This window comes from Anguilla rostrata, chromosome 14, assembly GCF_018555375.3.
Source record: "Anguilla rostrata isolate EN2019 chromosome 14, ASM1855537v3, whole genome shotgun sequence".
In the NCBI taxonomy this organism is placed as follows: domain Eukaryota; kingdom Metazoa; phylum Chordata; class Actinopteri; order Anguilliformes; family Anguillidae; genus Anguilla; species Anguilla rostrata.
The window spans coordinates 26,322,673-26,342,029 of NC_057946.1; the positions used below are offsets into that span (position 1 = coordinate 26,322,673).

General features: G+C 42.0%; 2 protein-coding genes across 7 annotated transcripts; both read right to left on the bottom strand.

Annotated features, from left to right (window-relative positions):
- Positions 1 to 1,054: 1,054 nt before the first annotated feature.
- Positions 1,055 to 7,131, bottom strand: LOC135239075 (riboflavin kinase-like). 3 transcript variants are annotated; one of them, XM_064307493.1, is made up of 4 exons: positions 6,978 to 7,131; positions 4,638 to 4,789; positions 4,196 to 4,298; positions 1,055 to 2,498 (listed from the first exon to the last, which is right to left on the bottom strand). In XM_064307493.1, the coding sequence occupies exons 1-4, from the start codon at positions 6,982 to 6,984 to the stop codon at positions 2,371 to 2,373; spliced, it is 390 nt and encodes a 129-aa protein (XP_064163563.1). In that variant the 5' UTR covers positions 6,985 to 7,131; the 3' UTR covers positions 1,055 to 2,370. The 3 variants fall into 3 exon arrangements, with proteins under 3 accessions (XP_064163563.1, XP_064163562.1, XP_064163561.1); XM_064307492.1 differs by lacking the exon at positions 6,978 to 7,131 and adding an exon at positions 6,770 to 6,959; XM_064307491.1 differs by lacking the exon at positions 6,978 to 7,131 and adding an exon at positions 5,631 to 5,994.
- A 1,112-nt stretch (positions 7,132 to 8,243) lies between these two features.
- Positions 8,244 to 18,760, bottom strand: prune2 (prune homolog 2 with BCH domain). Of its 4 annotated transcripts, none has more exons than XM_064307487.1 (11): positions 18,638 to 18,760; positions 17,929 to 18,006; positions 17,445 to 17,657; positions 17,122 to 17,301; positions 16,750 to 16,852; positions 16,049 to 16,180; positions 12,716 to 12,802; positions 12,447 to 12,545; positions 11,447 to 11,485; positions 10,890 to 10,940; positions 8,244 to 9,724 (listed from the first exon to the last, which is right to left on the bottom strand). In XM_064307487.1, exons 2-11 carry the CDS (start codon positions 17,984 to 17,986, stop codon positions 9,703 to 9,705), a joined length of 984 nt encoding a protein of 327 aa, XP_064163557.1. In that variant the 5' UTR covers positions 17,987 to 18,006; positions 18,638 to 18,760; the 3' UTR covers positions 8,244 to 9,702. The 4 variants fall into 4 exon arrangements, with proteins under 4 accessions (XP_064163557.1, XP_064163560.1, XP_064163559.1 ...); XM_064307490.1 differs by lacking the exon at positions 18,638 to 18,760 and adding an exon at positions 18,251 to 18,558; XM_064307489.1 differs by lacking the exon at positions 18,638 to 18,760 and adding an exon at positions 18,229 to 18,558.
- Between the last annotated feature and the right edge of the window lie 597 nt (positions 18,761 to 19,357).

The window sequence follows — 19,357 nt, forward strand, 5'->3', positions numbered from 1 at the left end:
AATAGAGCACAGAGAAGTATTTGAATCCAAAACAAATACGTATTTGACCCAGGTCTGGTTTAAAGACAGACGATGGCTCCACAGTCCCGACACTCTGCATGAATCTTTACCAGGGATTTACGTGTCTGCCCTGGGGGCGGAATGCTTTCTGATAAATTCAACGATACGCCAAGAGGTGATCAAAAAATTCACTGATAAAATATATTGAGTGGCAGTGCGCCAATCGCCACAATCAAGATAATGAATGGAGTCGTGTACGCGTGCTCCAACGTGAAAAACTGGAGCCAAAGTTACGGTGTTGAGGTTTGATGCTACTCGGGAGCATTCAACAAAATTTAGGAAAAACGCACTGATGTTGAGGTTGGATCTTGTTAAAGGCCTCCCATGCGGCCAAATTGTGTGACCTATCACAGGCACGTTCTATTACCCCATGTATGTAGCATACATATCAAATTTCAATTTTAAAAACGTGCTTTGTGTTTACTCAGGTTCCCTTTGTGTGATATTACTTTTTGTCTAAAGATCTGAAACCATTTAGCGTGACAGATATGCAATAATAGAGGAAATCAGGAAGGGGGAAAATTATTTTTCATGGTACTGTGTATAAAGATTACACAAACCAATTTGCGCTATAAAATCTCTACGAAGTTCCAGCAATTTTAAACAAATCTTTATTTTTTTTAATGCGAGGTTGATTGGGCCAAAACTTTAGCGGTGAAGCCTTGATGTGAGGTTTTTCGTGAAACGGCACGGTCACTTGTACTGACACACTGTTGCTGTTCTTGCACAGAAAATGATTTCTCATTTTTCAAGAGGAGAGTCCAGTTAACCCAATTCAAGTCATATGTGCTGAAGTCAAACTGTCTTGCTTTTTTTGCAAACACTTAGAAACATTCTAAAAGGCTGAAAGTCCAAACATGGTGGACTTCCGTTTACTTACCGCAACTCTTTTTTTGAATTATCTTCATGTGCATTGAAATTGTGAAAGCGGTGTCTGCTATATGTTCTGCTGTCGAACCATATTGTTGCAGAAAAACGAAAATCACAGCTAACGTACGCTACCTGAAAATTTCTTTATTCAAAGTAACATTATTTCAACATTCATGCCCGTAGCAGCTAATGCAGTTCGTAGAAAATATTTATGAAATTACATCTCTAGAATCATAACAGGGTCTTAGCTGCAGATTGGATAATGGACACACAATGGCCATCACTTCAGCATAGACACAAACAGATATGCTTTGTTACAAAGCAAATAGATTACACACTATTCAACTTCATTGTGCTTATATTGCTTTTAAAATCAAACGAGAGGTAAACATTGAACAAAGAAAAGCTTGATTGTGAAATATTTGTTATAGTTTTCAAATGATTCGCCACAAAACGTAATGGTTGATATTTGTTGCATGACAATAATTTACTAATGCAGTAGAACAATCCCACAAATTACAGTTTAAATACAAAGTACCATATACAATCCAACAAATTAAGTTCTGCCCCATACACATTAATTAGGTTAATGAAGTGAGGAATGCAGGCCGACAAAATTTCAGACAAACGCGTTCAAATGGCGGTCAGGAGCGCCGCGGGCGCAGGCGGAAATAAGGGAGTTAGCGCTGCCGATGAAGACCTCAGAAGAAGAAAGAGAAGCCCTACCGGCGCGCAACACCTGGGGAACAACAATCCGCAACACCTTCACAGTGCGTCCGTTAGCTATAAATAGTAAGCCGGTACCCATTTCCCCCCACTGCGGTTATCTACGCGTGATGAACAAGTCACAAAGGAGGGACTGTAAACAGTAGGAGCAGTGGTAACCAACCCTGTTCCTGGAGATCTGCCATCCCGCAGGTATTCATTTCAACCATAATGTGGCACAACTGACTGCTAATTAGCAGCTCTCGTTAGCAACAAAGATCTCTAGCTGTTGAATGAGGTGCGCTTTGTTAGGGTCAGAGTGAAAACCTTACGGACGGTAGATCTCCAGGAGCAGGGTGGGTTACCACTGCAGTAGAGGAATGTGTTCCCTGGGACAGATGTACGTAATAAACTCAACTACAGCTGCCAAGCTAATGTTAAGACTAAACGTTCGAGTGCAGGCTCGGCTGACCGTGACAGTCTCTCTGCCGGAATACAAACTCAGCTCAGTCATTTAGTCTCTCAGTCATACAAACTCTACTCTTCTGCTCGTTGGGTTCTTGTTGTGTTCTCGGTCGAGCGGAATTTGTTTTTAGTTCTGTGGGTAGTTGCTGATTTCTTAGGTCTGTGGGTAGTGGTGTGCTTGGTACAGTGGTTAGTGGGTCATGTTTGGTTGAACCAACCACAGAACCACCCGGACATGAAGGTCCACTCCGGGGCCGGTAGCCGCTTCGGTCAGTGGCCGTTCAGTATGTGGTCTGTCGTCGGTATGAAAAAGTCGTCCCTCAGTTTTCTGCATTCGTGAGAGTCCAGCCTCCTCTTGGCCTCCTCAATGTCGCTGTGGATCGCTGTGACCAGGGACTCTACGCACAGCAGAAAGTCATATAGTCAGCGCCACACTTCACATGCATGAGAGTACGGTTGTGTGTGTGTGTGTAAAAATACAGTACGGCCTGTAAATACACAAGTACACAACCTGTAAGTGGCAACTTTTGTTGTTTTGGCTCTGTACTCCAGCACATTGGATTTGAAATGAAACAATGAATATGAGGGTAAAGTGCAGACCGTCAGCTTTGATTTGAGGGAATTTACATCCATATCTAGTGAACCACGTAGGAATTACAGCCCTTTTTATACATTGACCCCCATTTTAGGGCACCAAAGTTAATTGGACAAATTGATAATCTTAAAGTCACATTTAGAACTTGGCTGCAAATCCTTTGCATTCGATGACCAATTGAAATCAGTGACCCACAGACATCAACAGACATTCAGTTTCTTCTCTGGTAATGCTCTATCAGGCCTGTTCGAAGCCATTTTCAGTTCCCTGTTAGTTTTGGGGGATTTTTTCCTTTAGTCTTGTCTTCAGAAAGTGAAACGTACGCTCCGTCGGATTCAGGTCAGGTGGTCGACTCGGCGAGCCAACGACATTCCACTTCTGGGCCCTGAAAGAACTCCTTGTTTGCTTTAACGGCGCTTTTGGGTCATTGTCCTACCGCAAGGTGCAGCACCGTCCAATGGGCCTCAGGAGTCTGATGTGACGCAGAGAAAGACCTTTACCCATTTCCGGATCAAAGGAGAATTTCTCCACGGGGAAAATGAATGGGAGTTTCACATAACCGTCCCTGTCACAGTCTGTGATTTAAACCAGCGTTTAAAACTTGGCCATTTTTATCTGCACACGGTTCTCTCTTAAATGGCGCTGGATCCACTGAATTCCGATGCCACTTCCCCAACAGAAATAATTACTTTGCTAACGGCAAGCTAACGCTGCTGCGAATGTTATTTACATCACAGCTAGCATGGCAGCTTTTCAAACTGGAGAAAACCATCATTATCCAGCAAGGAAGCGGTGTACTCACGAGAACAGCCACAATAACAATAAAGATACTTACAGCGGTATATACAACTGCAAAAAAACATAATATATTAAACTAACGGGTAACAGCTTGACACATATATGCCTACATCCTGGTGAGTGTTCTTGATCGGTTCAACAGTTGAGAAGGGGTTCTTCTTCTGACAGTATTGTTTGGTCATCCATGGTCGACCAGGTTGTTTGCTATTGCTGAGCTCACCGGTGTGTTCTTGCTTCTTAATGTACCCATTGATATGACACATCTGGTGTTTCAGCTATGTCGGATCAATTTATTCAGATTTTTCCACACCATAATGGCCTGCTTTACTGGTATTGAGACATCTCGCCCTCATGCTCAGTCAATAGCAACCGACTCAAAATGCAAATTACACACCCAAAATCAGTTCTAGACCTTTCGTTAGCTTTCTCGCACATTAACAAATGATGCAACAACACGCAGCTGGCCAAGAAACGGCTGAGCAGGTTTTGCTCTCCCAAAGTGGGGCGACTATGCGTAGAACGAGCTACATATGAATGTACATAGCCACAAATGAATGCTGACAGTCCGCACTTTAACCTCATATTCATCATTTCATCTCAAATCCAATGTGCTGGAGTACTGAGCCAAATGAACAAAAATTGTGTCACAGTCAAAAAACTTACAGAGTTACATTTATACATACAGACGCGATTTAGACTGACCTAGTGAGTTGAAGCTCCTTTCTGGGCGGATGTAGCCCAATATAAGGACATTCAGGACTTTTCCATAGAAATCCTCCTTAAATTTATGAATTAGGTGCACCTCCTGCAACACATTACCCATAGAACCAAGAACACATTATTCACAAAACAAAAAAAAGGAGAAAAAAAACCATTTCGATACCAACAGAACCAAAAATACAATATCTACAGAGCGAAACACATAACCACCCACAGATCCAAAAGCACAGCACTAATGCAGAACCAAAAACATCTCAACTGCCAATGTCAGTGTGTGTGAAACTTAAAGCAAGTGCGATGACAATCGGTGTGCGTGTGAGTGTGCGTGTTTGCGAGAGAGAGAGTTCACTTGTGCATCCGTACATATGCGTGTAAGTACATACATGCGTATGTGTGTACGTGGGTGTGTGAGAAGGTTCGTTACCATGGATTTCTTGGTATTCTTGTAGAAGGGGTTCCAGCCAATGCTCATAACCATCTTGTGCACTTCCCCGGCCCCCACGCTCGCCCAACCGAAGTACACCCCGGTGCTGATGTCTGCAGGAAGGCGCTCCACCACCGAGTCAGGGAAGTTTGCTGGAGGATAGCGACAGTAAACACCAAGTTAGTAGTGACACAATTTCATCTCGCATTAGCAATTTTGTGGAGTACCTAACTGTGTACCAATTGTCAAGGAAATTAAGTGTTCCATAAGTGGCCCATGACCGTAAATCAGGTGTCCCGTGACTGGCCTACGTAAGCAAGCGATTGTCAAAATGTCCCAGACAGTTATCTGTAACGCTGCTTCACGAAGGCAGTTATTCTTCAGATGCGAATGATATTAGTTTTGTTCCGCCCCATGATAGAAGTATCGCCACAAGATCTACACATAGCAATAATACAGGTTAACACAAATTATAGGTTATTTACGTCAATTTATTTAATTGCTATGGATTATTTATGAATGAAACAAGAACGGTAGTGCTAGCCAGCAAGCTCGGGTTTCCTTTAAGCCAGTAGGTAACTTGATAAACCATCTCTCTTTAAAATGAGATTAACGTAGTTTTGCAAAAGCACAATTCCCAGTTAGACCACTCAATATTTGTCGTAAGGTTGCGTAACACTCATTTAGTGACCGATTTAGCAGCAACGTTAGCAAGTCAAATTAATGTTAAATTACACTTTCGCTATGAGTATTTTGCCTGCTTCTAGTGACGTTAGACCAGTAAAGCCAGAATGGTTCATTTCAGTAGTTATCATTAGCTGTAGTGTCATCGCTAAAGATCAGAGACCGACCCGTTTTGTTAGATTATTTTACCAACTAAAATCGAGAAACACCGGCTAGCAGCAGTTAGCTGGAAGTGCCGACTGAACTAGCGACACAAGTTTGTCACTCAGGTAAAGTTAGCTCGCTATAATCACTCAAATCTGTCTTTACCTGTCGGGATCCCAAGTTCCTTACTCCCTCTACCGAAGCCTCGAACGACCTTTCCCCGAGAGAAGAAGGGCAGAGTCTTCATATTACCAAGGCTACACAGTCAATGTGGTAACAACGAAAACTCGTCGCCAACTTGAATTAGCTAGCTGACTACCAGTATTGTTTCTGGGTTTCCGTTAGTATCGTCGTTTGTCAGGTGATTTCTAGCACCAGCACTTAAATATAGTTTTCTAGTATATTAAGTGTCGAATATTACTTCCGTTTTACTTCAAGTTCACGGGTTTAAGAAAATAGCTAGCTAGCTGCAGGGTTAGCGAGAAGTCCCTACACTAATTGGCAATGTCCGGGTATTCTGGGAACTTCGGCTACGTTACGTCAAATTTATTTACTGACGTAGATCTGCGTCACGGGCTATGCAGACGCAGAAGCATCCTGGGCAGTTTGGTTATTCTGTGTTTCAATAAGATACAGTAACATTTGAATTTACATATTGCTGTACTTACCTGCTTTAACCTGTATTTTGTCATTTCTACCAATATATATTTTTTTTTAAATCCTGGGCAGTTTGGTATAACAACAATAAGACAGCTGGAAAAGATTACGACGTCGTATCTAGTTACAGACAAAACAATAGCTACAGGACAATGTCAATGTAGTTACAACGTGAGAGATAAATGAAATAGGATCTACTTGATCATAAATAAAATGGTCAACCAAGGACCACTCTCTGAGACAGTGGTTCCCACTCCTGTTCCTACAGGTTTTCATCTCAAAAAACGTTTTCGGAATACAAAAATGGCAGGTTACTCACGCATACAAAGCACTGCATATCAGTCTTTGATTAAAAACTTGTTTAAAAAAATGAGGCCAAGTTACAACAATATTTGTTATCTTAGCTCGTACAAATGAAACCAGCTTTATTTCAAATCAATGCTACCCAACGTTTCCTAAAATACATATTCCCCACAAACCTCTACTATATTTATTCGTGAGTAGCCATGAGTAAACTTATTTTAAACATGGGTATACAATTATTAACACCGTTTAATCATTTCAGAACATTACGATATTATTATATAGAGAATATATTTGTAATAAATCCATTAAAAATACATGGACGTATGTTAAAACGTAGTTACCATATATTTCTGTGTGTAATGTTTCCATATCTACCACTGTCAAGGCTGCACAGCTGTAGGTCTACCTACATGTTTTTTGGCAGAAAATATTTGCCTGTCCATTACTAATTCAAAAATATGACTTGTTTAACCTGAGAAAAAAGCTCATTTGTGACATGGTTATAAAATAGCCCACTGACTTATAATAAAATAAATAAAATTACTGTACTTTGCATTCCTTTCTCTGCACTACCAACAGAAAATCGAGCATGTCGCCACTCTTCGACTCTTTAGTTCAGTGGTTCTCAACCTCGGTCCTGGGGGCCCACTGTGTATGCTGGTTTTCGTTCCAACCACAATTGCAATCTCAGAATTTTAACAAGCTGTCCATTTTTCTTAATTAGGTGTTTTTAATGTTAGGAGGAATTATTTACCCTCTTAAGCCACATTATGTCAGAAATTGCTATGCATGGCATGAAGAATAAAATCCAATTGTGTTATTGTGTTGCTTTTTAAGTGATTGCAAACAATCACTTAAAAAGAGGTAACATTTTTAACAGATCAAATTAACGAGGGGAATTAATAGGCTCCTAATTAGGTTGCTGAACAAGCGTTTAAGTGCTTTAAGTTCCCTTAATCTAATTAGCACAATACAGGTTTGACTCGTTATCATTTTTTTTGTTTTTGAATTCTTCGTTATCTATCAAATGATTATATTTAGTGGCCAGGTGAGGTGTCCACACTTTCCCCAATTAGGAACCTGTTGATTTGCTTCAGTCTTTATTTTGATTAGTTAAAAAGTTTTTTTAACCTCTATACGTAATTGTCTACAATATAGCACAATGTGAATATGGGACTTTTATTCTTTATGGCATGCATAGCTATTTCTGACACAAGGTGGCTTAAGTGGGCAAATAATTCCTCTGACATGAGAAGCACCTAATTAAGGAAAAATAATAGCTTGTTACAATTCCGGGGTTGCAATTGTGGTTGGAACGAAAACCAGTATGCACAGTGGGCCCCCAGGACCAAGGTTGAGAACCACTGCTCTAGTTGACAAATCCCAGAGGTGGAAAGTCCAGGGGTCAGAGAGCCAAAGTCTCCCCATGTGTTTCTTCCACCCATGAACTAAGCCAGCTGATTTCACTAATCAGTTCTGCCACCTGGCCAAATAACTGCGCTAATCAGAAAATCCAGGTGATTGGACCAAAACACTGGGGAGGTCTTTACATTTCTGAAACTGGATTTTCCTCCTCTTATTTATGCTCTGACCTAGCCCTGTGTCCTCTTAGTTTCATTTGATGTTTGGTGATTATTAATATATTTTGTATGTATCACACCATCTGCTGTGCTTGAATACTGATTAGAGACCACATCAAATCACTAAATTGAAATCAGCAGCCGTGGTAAAGGGGAAATCACGCATATTAAACCAATTATTTGCCAAGGCAAACCATATAGTAATGCAGTAAAATAATCAGAGCAAAAACAACCATTTATGTAACAAGACATTTATTGAAACCGTTTACGTTATTATATACTACATTTCTATACCGACTGCTGGAAAACGTCTCATCTTCAGTGTACATCCTACTTGAGACTGAAAAAAACAATGTTGATACTATAAAAATAAAAAGATAGTTTAAAATCTGCATACAGGATTCAAATATTGTGCTTTATATTTTATATTTTGCATGCATTACATGCCATTTCCTGTTTTGTGCAAGGAATAGGACAGGTTTGGACCCTGGTGACCAGTGAGCAGACAGACAGACAGATTTTAATGAGGGAAGCAAGGGGAGACCTCTTCTTTTTTAAAGGACCTATCGCAAGCATTGTACCAAACAATTCGCCTATTTTTGTAACTATTTCTTATTTAATAAGTGTCCTTACTTCTTTGCTGGTTGTGTCTGTCGAGACACGGCTGTGTGCCGCCCAAACCTTCACACCAAGAACACTGCAGCTGAAACACGCGCTCACCTCTAACGCACTCATGAGCCACGTTTTGCACCCTGCAAGCCACTCTGTGCTACAGGAGTGCTAGCACATAAATAAGTTTATGTCTCACTGAACTGACAACGACTGTGAACCTGTGGGAGGCTGGCATGTTGCTGGTATAGGAGCTATTGCAGTGGTCACGTGAGGAGCCCTGATCAACTGAAACCACCCTACCCTGGGCAGAACAGAGCCAACCATGTCACAATAGTATCCGGGTCACAGTCAGCAAGTGGTATGGCCCAGGGTCAGAGGTCAAACAACACCGTCTCAGGGCTTACAAATCTAACAAAATCTTAAAATCTTAGTCTTAGAAGCATAATAGGTTACATATTGAGAAGGATTCTATATTTTTTTGCAGAATTTAGAGTGTTCTATGAATCCAAAATAGTTAAAACACTGAGTATGATTTATTGCATTATACGGAGAAAACATGAAACACTGAATATGATTTCTGTCCAAATCTGAACAGAAAGAGAGGGGAAGAAGGCTGCCATGAGGTTGTGGAATGCAGGTCACCTGAGTCCAACAGCATACAGGTGCATACAGAGGCATTTAAGATTTAGAGGTTCGAGGAATGACATCATTGTGTGCCCCCTACACTGTCCTGCTGCTTAAAAATCTAAACCAAAAATTGTAAGACCTTTGTAATTGTACTACCTATAAAAGTCATATGAGATTTTTAAATATGCCTTTCTCCTCTTCTAACGGTAAAATTTGTTTTCGGATGTCTATGATATTACTTGATTGAGAACGCTTGCTTAAAAATATCAAATAAAATATTTTGTTTGCAAAATGTACATGTAATAGTTCAGGTCTTAGCCAGAGAATGTAAATACACATATGTGGACAGATTGTTTTCAGGCCACAGGTACTTATAGGTACCGTAGGTACTGCCTTGTTGGACTGTGATCACATGCTAGGGTCACCGCAACTGAAGCCGTCCGATAACTTGAGCTTCACACGTTGGTCTTCCCTGCCCTAAATGAAAACAAAAACAATGTCCGGGTTATAGACACGGTCAGTACATCATAGTGCCCTTGCTATCATAACAACACTGTTTCTCTGTGACATCACAGCACCACAGCAGGTTTGACAGTGACTTTACAGCACTGCCTGTGACATCATATAGCCCTGGAGGTGGCGGTTTCAGAAGTTGTAATCACAGCAGAGCTTACACAGACGCTAGACATGAATTGTTATTATAGCCATGCACTGTATCTGTATATGTGATGCAGTGAAATGCATCGACAATGCACAGAGAGCAGTGGGTTTACTGTTCGACTTACGGTTGGGGAAACAGTTCAAAGCTTTTGCATTTCACAAAGTGGGATCACAGGGACCAATTATCTTGCCTTATCCTCCAACAGAATATTGTCTGTATTTTAACCTTTGTGGTTTTCACAGCAATTACCAAACTAATTCACAGTGAACGCTAGGTACGTGTTGCATTGCAATGAGAACAGACAGCGGACTGTGGTGGAGACCAGACTCCATGGTCAGAACAAGCAAACTGACTCTCACATTTGTTTTAATCACAATCCCTGGGCAAATAGGCTCTGGTTTGTCTACAGGAGTAAAACAGATCTGGTATTGCTACAGATGAGTTTGTAATTAAGTTTCAGCAACACTCAGGAGAATGAGTTACATTCAATTCATTTGTTCTTCTCCTGGTTAAAATGCAATGAAGGGAAAAACAAAACATGCACTTTGCCACTTGAATGTTTAACTACCAGACGCCTGTTTCTCTTTGCAGTGATACAATGCTATATTCCCCGAGTGCTCCTATAGTGGGGACAACACAGCAGTTTTTTTTTTTGGGACCAGTATAGCTGAGTATGCATACTTTAGCTAACACAATTTCTTTGAAACAGTAAAAGTATCATATCTGTAAAAACAAAAAACAAAAAAAGCAGACAAGATTTGTTCACTAACAAAGTGCTAAGATGGGGGTGGCAGCACAGACAGTGTTAAGATGAAGAGGGCAACACAGTATTAATATGGATACAGCAGCACAGAGAGTGTTAAGATGAAGAGGGCAGCACAGTGTTAATATGGACGCAGCAGCACAGACAGTGTTAAGACAAAGAGGGCAGCACAGTGTTAAGATGGATACAGCAGCACAGATAGTGTTAAGATTTCTTACTCTGGAGGTACTTGAACAGAAGCCTCTGTTCCACCCAGGAAGCTGCTGTATCTGAGTATAGAGAAACAATATGGCAGCAATGAGAACCCATATTAAGAGCCAGCACTACACTTTCTGACGTACACACTCTCCACTATACTGAAGTACACTACACATGGGTAGAAATACACAGCTACACACACATACAATACAAACATACAAACACACTGCACTGCACTACACACAGGCAGGAATAGACAGTTGAACACATACAGCATTACACAGGACTGCATACTCGACGCACACATGCACTCACGCTGTTATACTCAAACACACAGGCACAGGTAGTGAGGAAGTGAAGGGATTTTGATGGTTCCAAAATGGTAAAAGCTGCATTTTCCTTCTGTCATACACTGCGTATACCCTCATTTGTATTTCATGCACTACCTTATGTATGTGCACATAGATACATGCAGAAACACTGAAACATATACCAACAAATATACATACTGATACTGGCGCAAAAGCATGCGTTCTCACAATGGCAAAAAGCACAGTTTCTTAAGTAAGTTTCTTACTTAGCATTTTCTGCCGCCTCCTTCAGCTCCTCATCCAGCCTGGAGGTCAAAGGTTAATGAGGGGGAAAGAACAAAGTGAGACAGAAAACCTGTGCAGGGGAGGCCGAGTAACAGTCCCTCCCATGTACTACCCATGTGTATATTCACAAATACAGTTTTTACCCATGTGCTAGTATTAGCATAGTCTCATCAGTGGAATTAATACAGTCTTGGCTACCAGCTGATTTATGATGTATTTTATTTGATTAAGTAATTACTTTTAAATCAAAATATGATTTTCTTGGTTCACGTGGATATATTGCAGGTTTTCTAAACCCCTATTTATCATTCTAAACCTGTTCATCATCTTGTAGACCCCTATTACTGTTCCCTGAGATTTGCCGATAAAAATTCCTCGAGCTGTTCCAGCCACAAAGCTCAAAGTGAAAGGAGATCGTACATTCGCTGTTAGGGCCCCAGGCTCTGGAATGGTTTTCCAGATTAGTTCAGGGCTGCAGACTCTGTCTCATCTTCTTAAAGTCTTGTGAAGGCTCATTTCCAGAGTTGCTTTTAACTGTGCGCATCCCTTATCTCTGAATGGCAGATTATTTAAATATTTGGTTTTAAAGGGGACCCCCCTGGACAAAACATGAGCTTAACATTGAGAAAATATCAATGAAGTATTTCTCTCATTTAGCTCCTATTTTTTACAATGTTTTTTTCAGTGTTTATAATAATCATTGTTGTGTTTGGACTGTTAACCAGTCATTTATTTATTTTGTTCATTTTGTTCATTTATTGGTTTATGCAAATTTGATGTTTAAAAGTGCTATTAACTGCATGTCCATATAATTAAATTATTTTAAAATAATAACAATAACAATAATAATAATAATAATAATAATCATAATAATTTCTGCATACAGTGTCTTTACCCATACATTGAGTACTCACACACAGCAGTGCTGAACAGAGTGACAGATGGAAAGACAAACAGCGGGATGTTGGAGTTTCTCCTAACCTGACGATGCTCTCCGGTATGTGGATTCCCTCCATGGGCACAAGCTCACTCAGCTCAGCCAGGCTGTCCACATATTTAATCTTGCTGCTGAACTTGGAGCTGAAAACCAGGGAGAAATCGAGTCATCACAACGTATCTCACTGACTGCCAAGAACGGGTGTGAGCCTGCCTGATAAAGGCTCTGATTACTGCACCTGATAAAGGCTCTGATTACTGCACCTGATAAAGGCTTTGGTTACTGCACCAGATAAAGGCTGTGGTTACTGTACCTGATAAAGGGTCTGGTCACTGCCAAAATGGTCCTTATGAACCAGGAGGGGTGAACGATGATGAAGGATTTCAGATTCTTCCTGAGTCTGGAGAGAAATGAGAGAAATATGAGTGCGGATGAAGAAAAGGATAGTAAAGGAGTGTACAGCTGTGTAATCTGGGGTTTTGTGATTGGAATAATAATAATACATATATACATACATACACACAGCTGCAAGCAGCGATGCAGGGGCCAAGCACTACTGTGCCTCCATGCAATCAATTCTGTTGGTTGCCCAATTTGCCCAAATTGTGAGATATCTTTTAACAGCTCTTAAAGAAAATCTATAGATGTAATACCAAAAACTGCAGTTGGATTGGGGCAATAACTCTAGGAAGAGATGGGTCCTAATGGGTTTTTGACAAAATCCAGGTTGGCTGAAAAACAATATGGCCAACACCAAGGGCATATAATTTGCCCGTTAGAATAATTTACTGCAATGTTCCACATATAGGTTTGGTTGAAATATTGCCTTTCTTTGCAGAGTAATCAGCTTATAAAATTTGTTTAGGTCAAATTTCATACGACTTGCCTGGCAAAGAAGGGTACCAGGTTTGGTATAAATGCAACAAAGCATTGGAGAGATATGACTCACTTCCTGTTTGCTACCTTCATGTCCAAATTTGTTTGTTTACTGTAGTCATATTGTTTGACCCAGCTGCTATCTTTTAATACCTTCTGGTCACAGTCAGAGATTTTATTGTGAGGCCCTTCATATCTCTATTCGGTGCTTGCCTATGGGCTAACAGGACACTGGAATTTCAACACCACCAAAATCTAGAAGTAAACACTGAACCTTAGTCACACAAAAAAAGAAAAGAAACTGAAAGCATTGTGTTTTCTCTTTCAAGACTGGAATATTGGGAAGCTGTGTTTCAAAAAACAAACATTTAAAACATTTGTTGTGTGTAGGCTTTGTGTTTCCTACATCTTTCTGGAAAGGGAAAGGAGGTGTGACACTCACTCTGAGGAAAAATAGGTTTTAAGAAATTTGAAGGGCTTTTAGAAATAAAAACTGGTAAAAATGTCATTTAGAAATTATATTAAGAATGGTGAAACATAACATGTTGACATAGGCGATAACACATCCAAAATGCCCACAGTAAAAAAGTAGCCTATTTTGCAGGTATAGCATGTCCAGAATATCATTTAGGCTATCTTGTAATTGCCTCACAGTTTACTTCAACTGCAATTCTCCTGGTAGCCCACACATTGATACCATTATTTCTCAAAATGATGCATGCCCAATTTTGTGGTGATCCCACAAGCACTCCAGGAGTCTTTTTAATGTTTTTCAAGAAATTCAAAATGGCAGAAAAATCCAAAATGGTGGGCATTATGACTCTGAAGCATCTCAGTTGTCTGTGAGGGAGATATAGTATGAGGTCGGATTCAAGTATCTAGCTCAACAGGGGCATGTATTATGATTGCTTGAACGCTGGAAATTCAAATGACAGTTATAGTGCCATCAAGTGGTCAAGTGGTGCCAAATGGCTCAGTCGCCATACAGACAAACCTTCTATGAATGTACTCAAGTTTCATAGGTCTCAAAGCAATCCAAAATGGTGGCAACATATAAGCTACAGATATATGTTCCAGATGAGGAAATTTATCACTACAGCAAGTTGTAAATGTCTAAAAGGCAACTATGATTTTTCCAAAAATGTATGGATAAATATATACTGTGCTCTGTAATGCCACAATGTGATTCATTAATTTAGAGCTGGAATCATGATGGAAGTGACAATGTACTTACCAAATTTCATTACTTTATGTCAAACTGTTTCGGAGTTATTAGCATTTTCATGATAAGCCGTGCCAACATCAATTTCATTGGCTTACTGCAGCCAAATTTGACCTAGCATCTTTTAGCAACTTTTGGTCAGAGTACTCTCTAGACGATACATGCCAAATTCCGTGGTGGTCTGTTCAACGGTCTAGGAGGAGATGTTCAAAACATGCTTTTAAAAAAATTCAAAATGCGGCGGTGAGTGTGTTCAGGTTGGCAGGAACTAAGGTTCATGGAGAAGAAATAAGCTTGACTCTAGGTCAAATGGTTCAAGTAAAAAAAAAGGCAAAAGTCTAGCATCAACTTTGCCCTGTTGTTGGCATTAGAGGGATGACCCCAAACTTGGTGCCTGGATATCTTGGCCTGTCCTCTATCAATGCACCAAATTTCACAAAAATCTGCCAAGCAGGTCTATGGGCTACCATAGACTCCCAGGGCAGAAACTATAATAATAGTGAAAAATTCTGAGCTATGTTGGTGCCTATGTGCTTGGCCCGTAATAATAATAATCATCATCATCATCATTATTATCATCATCATCATCATTTTAGAGTGCTTTTTTCACACAATAAGTTATAATAAATGAATACACATACTAAAACAATACATTTAGCTAGAAAGGGAGAGAAAATTAAAATGCCTACAAAATGAGTGTTTGAAAGTGGAGGGAAAAAAAGAGCTGGTCTTCAGTGTGTGTGTGAGAAGCTCCAGGCCCTGGAAGTGAACTGAACGGACTCTGTCCATGTGGACTGAGTCCGTGCGGACTGTGGCCAACGGCCCTGCAGAGCAGCCAATCTGACCGCAGGAGAGAAACCGCCCACGCTAAGGCTGCATCCACACCAGATCAGGCAATGCGGCACCCTTGCCAAAGGGTTGTGCGGCGTTGCGGGCGTGTCACTGCATGGCCCATTTGTGCGACGTCATGTCGTTAACTTTAACCCCCCCCCCCCCCTCCATTTCTTGTCCGCTAACTCAAAAAAAAAGACGATGGACACAAACGCAAACCGAAGGAAGCTTCTTGCTATCGTTATTTTGCAGTGCAGACTGCCAGCCAGACGCAGACGTCGAAGCTGGGTACACAAAATAAACCAAGCGAGGACACGCTAACTGCCTACGCTAACTGTGCAGGAAGTGCAGTCGCTCCCGAGCGCACAAACGCCGGCTGCCATGTCTGGGCTCTCCAGAACTGGTGGAGTCCAGTTCAGTGACTGACTGGCCATTCCAAATGATCAGGACCATATATTCATTTGGACTGCCTGGTCATTCCAAATGATCAGGACCATATTATTCATTTGTGTGTGTGTACAGGTGCGTGTGTGTGAGCATGTGCATGTGTGTGTGTGTGTGTATATGTGCGTGTGTGTGAGCATGAGTGCGTGTTACCTTCGGTGTGCACTTATTATTGTACGTCGCTTTGGATAACAGGGTCTGCCAAATAAATGTACTGTCACGTAATGTGTGTGTATGAGTGCGCGCACGTGTGTGTGTGTGTGTGTGTGTTACCTCCTGTCAATCATGTGGTAGCACTTCTTCAGCCAGCCGAGTCCGGGCATCCTCCTGTGGGGCGTGGCTCCATTCAGATACACGATCATGTAATCCTCAGCCACCATCAGCTCAAGCGTGCTGATCACATACCTGCAACCAGGCGGTGACAACCACTCATTCATGCACACCTTTATACATCTACAGAGAGATATAACATGCTAATATACTAGAAATATATGTCATATAATAGTGCATACTGAATAAATAGTTGTGTGGTAGCAGTATTGTATAGTAAGGCTTTTCTTGTTGTGCTATGGGTATAAGAACCATTCGTATAACTGTGTTATCTGGGTCAGAGTATTGCGGATATCTTGCATTATATGTGATTAAGTTGCTTTGCTATGGTTTTACTTATTGCTGTTATAGGTGTGTGTTTACAGTTGCAGTTCCTGTGCTATGGTTGTGTTATGGGTGTGTGTTTATATTGGTTGTTGATGTGCTATGGTTGTGTTATAGGTGTGTGTTTACACTGGATGTTGATGTGCTGTGGTTGTTTTATAGGTGTGTGTTTACAGTGGATGTTGATGTGCCGTGGTTGTGTTATAGGTGTGTATTTACACTGGATGTTGATGTGCTGTGGTTGTGTTATAGGTGTGTGTTTACAGTTGCTGTTGCTGTGCTATGCTTGTAGCATTGTGAGGTCGCTCTGCACCACTCACAGGAAGAGGTTCTCCATGACACTGTGGTAATCATCCCTGTCGCTGTCCGGAAGAAAACACGCAGCAAACACGATGATCGCATTGAGCCCGTTTCCATAGTAACCTGGTGGCAGAAACGTCATTTTATATTCAGAAAATAATTAACTGTTTAATACTGGACAATTAATGAGGTATTACTGCTCCTCTATATATAGAGTACATTAGAAGAAGAAAAAAGCTGAACGATAAAACTAACAATATAATAATAATAATTATAATAATAATAATATTATATAAATATATAGAAATATATAGTGCCGTCTTTGATATGGTTACCAACCACCTCTCCCTCCCCCTCCTTTTACCCACATTCCATCCCCCTCTCTTTTGCACCTCCATGTGAGAGAACTTTCTGGAAGGGTTCGATGAGCTTCATGTTGATGCGGTGCTCCTGATCTCCAATGATGACAGTCCTCCATAGCTGTGAGTCCTGACGATCCTCTTCCTCTGCACTGCATGCTGGGAATGCTTCGTTTGCCCCTTTCCCCGGCATTTGATTGGACGACTGGTACTCTGTATTAGGTCACATTCCAGGTTAATCTTCTGTCAGTCAGATTTCCTATAAAGTGGAGCACTTGTGTTTGTGTGTGTGCGTGCGTGTGCATGTGCGTGCGTGTGTGTGAGCGTGTGTGTGTGTATGTGTGTGTGTGTATTACCCTTCCACTCCAGCTTGCGTCCAGCATAATCCAGAAAGTCATCCTCGTCGGGGGTGTCCAGGTCATCCACATTGATGTCCAGGTCATCAGGTGTTTCTAGGGCATCGTCTGACAAGAGGGAGCCGTCACTCTGGTCCAGAGACAGGCTGATGGGCGGGGCTGAGAGCTTCTTTCTCTGGGGGCGGGCTTCCTGAATATCCAAGGCTGGCGGTGCTGTGACACATACAGTAACCCAGGTAAAACCCCTAGCTAAAAGACCCCTTTCATGCAAAGCGTAATACAGCAAGGGAAGTATTTAGTTTGCTAAATAAGGCCATTCATAGCGTGTGTCATGTGTAAGCCGTTACATTTAAATAAGATTTTTCAAGTGATAATATTTAAATCAGGCAACTGACAGTCAGTGTTCTTGTGTACAGTCACAGATAAGGCCATTCACGCTGTGTTGCACCGGTAATATTTAAATAGGTCGGTATCATATACTCACCAGTGCTATTCTCTGCTCCGTCTGGACTCCGCCTCGCTTCGTTATTTACAAACTCCATCAGCACATCATCTGGAGAACCTGCAGAAGACAGCACACCGTTTCATACACACACACTCACGCTGATACACAAGAGCACGTGCACACACACACTCACACACACACGCACACACACGCGCACTCACTCACACATGCGCACACACACACACACGCACACACACAAACACGCACACGTACACACACATGGATGCACACGCACACACACTCAGTCACACACACACACACACACACGCACAGATATACACGCTGTCCAAAGATCCTTCACATCAGTAATTCCCCTGGTTGTTGTTTTCCTGTTCGTCCATCTTGGTTCTCTGGTGATCTCTGGTGAAATAAAGTGGCCGTGCCGCACTAAGTGCTTCACACAAAGAGATTAATACCGCTGCCTGACTTCCAACACAGAAATCAGGAGCTCAGCATCCTCGCTCGCTCGCTCGCTCTCTCTCTCTCTCTCTCTCTCGCGCTGTACGCCTTTCGCTGTCCCTCTCTCTCCCTCTCGCTTTATGTCTCTCTCTCTTTCCCCCTCTCACATATAACACATGCTTAAATCAGACCCCGCATCGCGCAGAGATGATGTTTTTTTCCGCGGATGGTGGAACAGTGATGAGCGGGGGATGGGGGGGGGGTGCGCGACGCGGCACGCAAAGCTCACCGTTTCGGCCCCGAGGAATCTCTGCTCTCCTGACGCTCTCTCGCGTTCCCACGGCTTGGCTCGCTCACAGCTGTTCTCCCTCCATTTTGAGGTCACGTGCGCCGCATCTACGTCTCAGACGAGGGACAAGCGCTGGCTTCTGAGTGGCTGCTGCGGCTGCATGGAGCTCTGTGCAGCATCTACGTCCAACTGCGCATCCAGGGCTGAAAATCTGCTCGGTTGAGAGTAGGTGCTGTGTGGATGCACTAATCTTCATGTGGCATGAAGGCATTCGTCTAATCCTCTGCGTTCACTGGTAGCTCTTAGAAATATTGTGTCATCTGTGCTGTGCTGCACACCTACTAATACACATGCTGTTTGAGTCTGAGGAGAAATCTTCACAGCTAGGAGGGTATCTGTGCAGCTAGGAGGGTATCTGTGCAGCTGAGGGTATATCTGTGCAGCTGAGGGAATATCTGCGCAGCTGAGGGTATATCTGTGCAGCTGAGGGTATATCTGTGCAGCTGAGGGGATATCTGTGCAGCTGATGGGATAGTTGTGCAGCTGAGGGATATCTGTGCAGCTGGGGGTATATATGCACAGCTGAGGGGATATCTGTGCAGCTGATGGGATATCTGTGCAGCTGAGGGTATATATGCGCAGCTGAGGGGATATCTGTGCAGCTGATGGGATAGCTGTGCAGCTGAGGGTATATATGCGCAGCTGAGGGGATATGTGTGC

Excerpts from the sequence above, each read along its gene's own strand:
- LOC135239075 (XM_064307491.1), bottom strand. The coding sequence starts at position 5,712 with ATGAAGACTCTGCCCTTCTTCTCTCGGGGAAAGGTCGTTCGAGGCTTC. Across the intron at positions 4,790-5,630 it reads GGAACTTGGGATCCCGACAG|CAAACTTCCCTGACTCGGTG; the intron begins GTAAAGACAGAT and ends GCTATCCTCCAG. Across the intron at positions 2,499-4,195 it reads AAGGAGCTTCAACTCACTAG|AGTCCCTGGTCACAGCGATC; the intron begins GTCAGTCTAAAT and ends TGCTGTGCGTAG.
- prune2 (XM_064307487.1), bottom strand. The coding sequence starts at position 17,986 with ATGGAGTTTGTAAATAACGAAGCGAGGCGGAGTCCAGACGGAGCAGAG. Across the intron at positions 17,658-17,928 it reads CGGAGCAGAGAATAGCACTG|CACCGCCAGCCTTGGATATT; the intron begins GTGAGTATATGA and ends TATGTGTCACAG. Across the intron at positions 16,181-16,749 it reads GTCATGGAGAACCTCTTCCT|GTATGTGATCAGCACGCTTG; the intron begins GTGAGTGGTGCA and ends GCCTGGTTGCAG.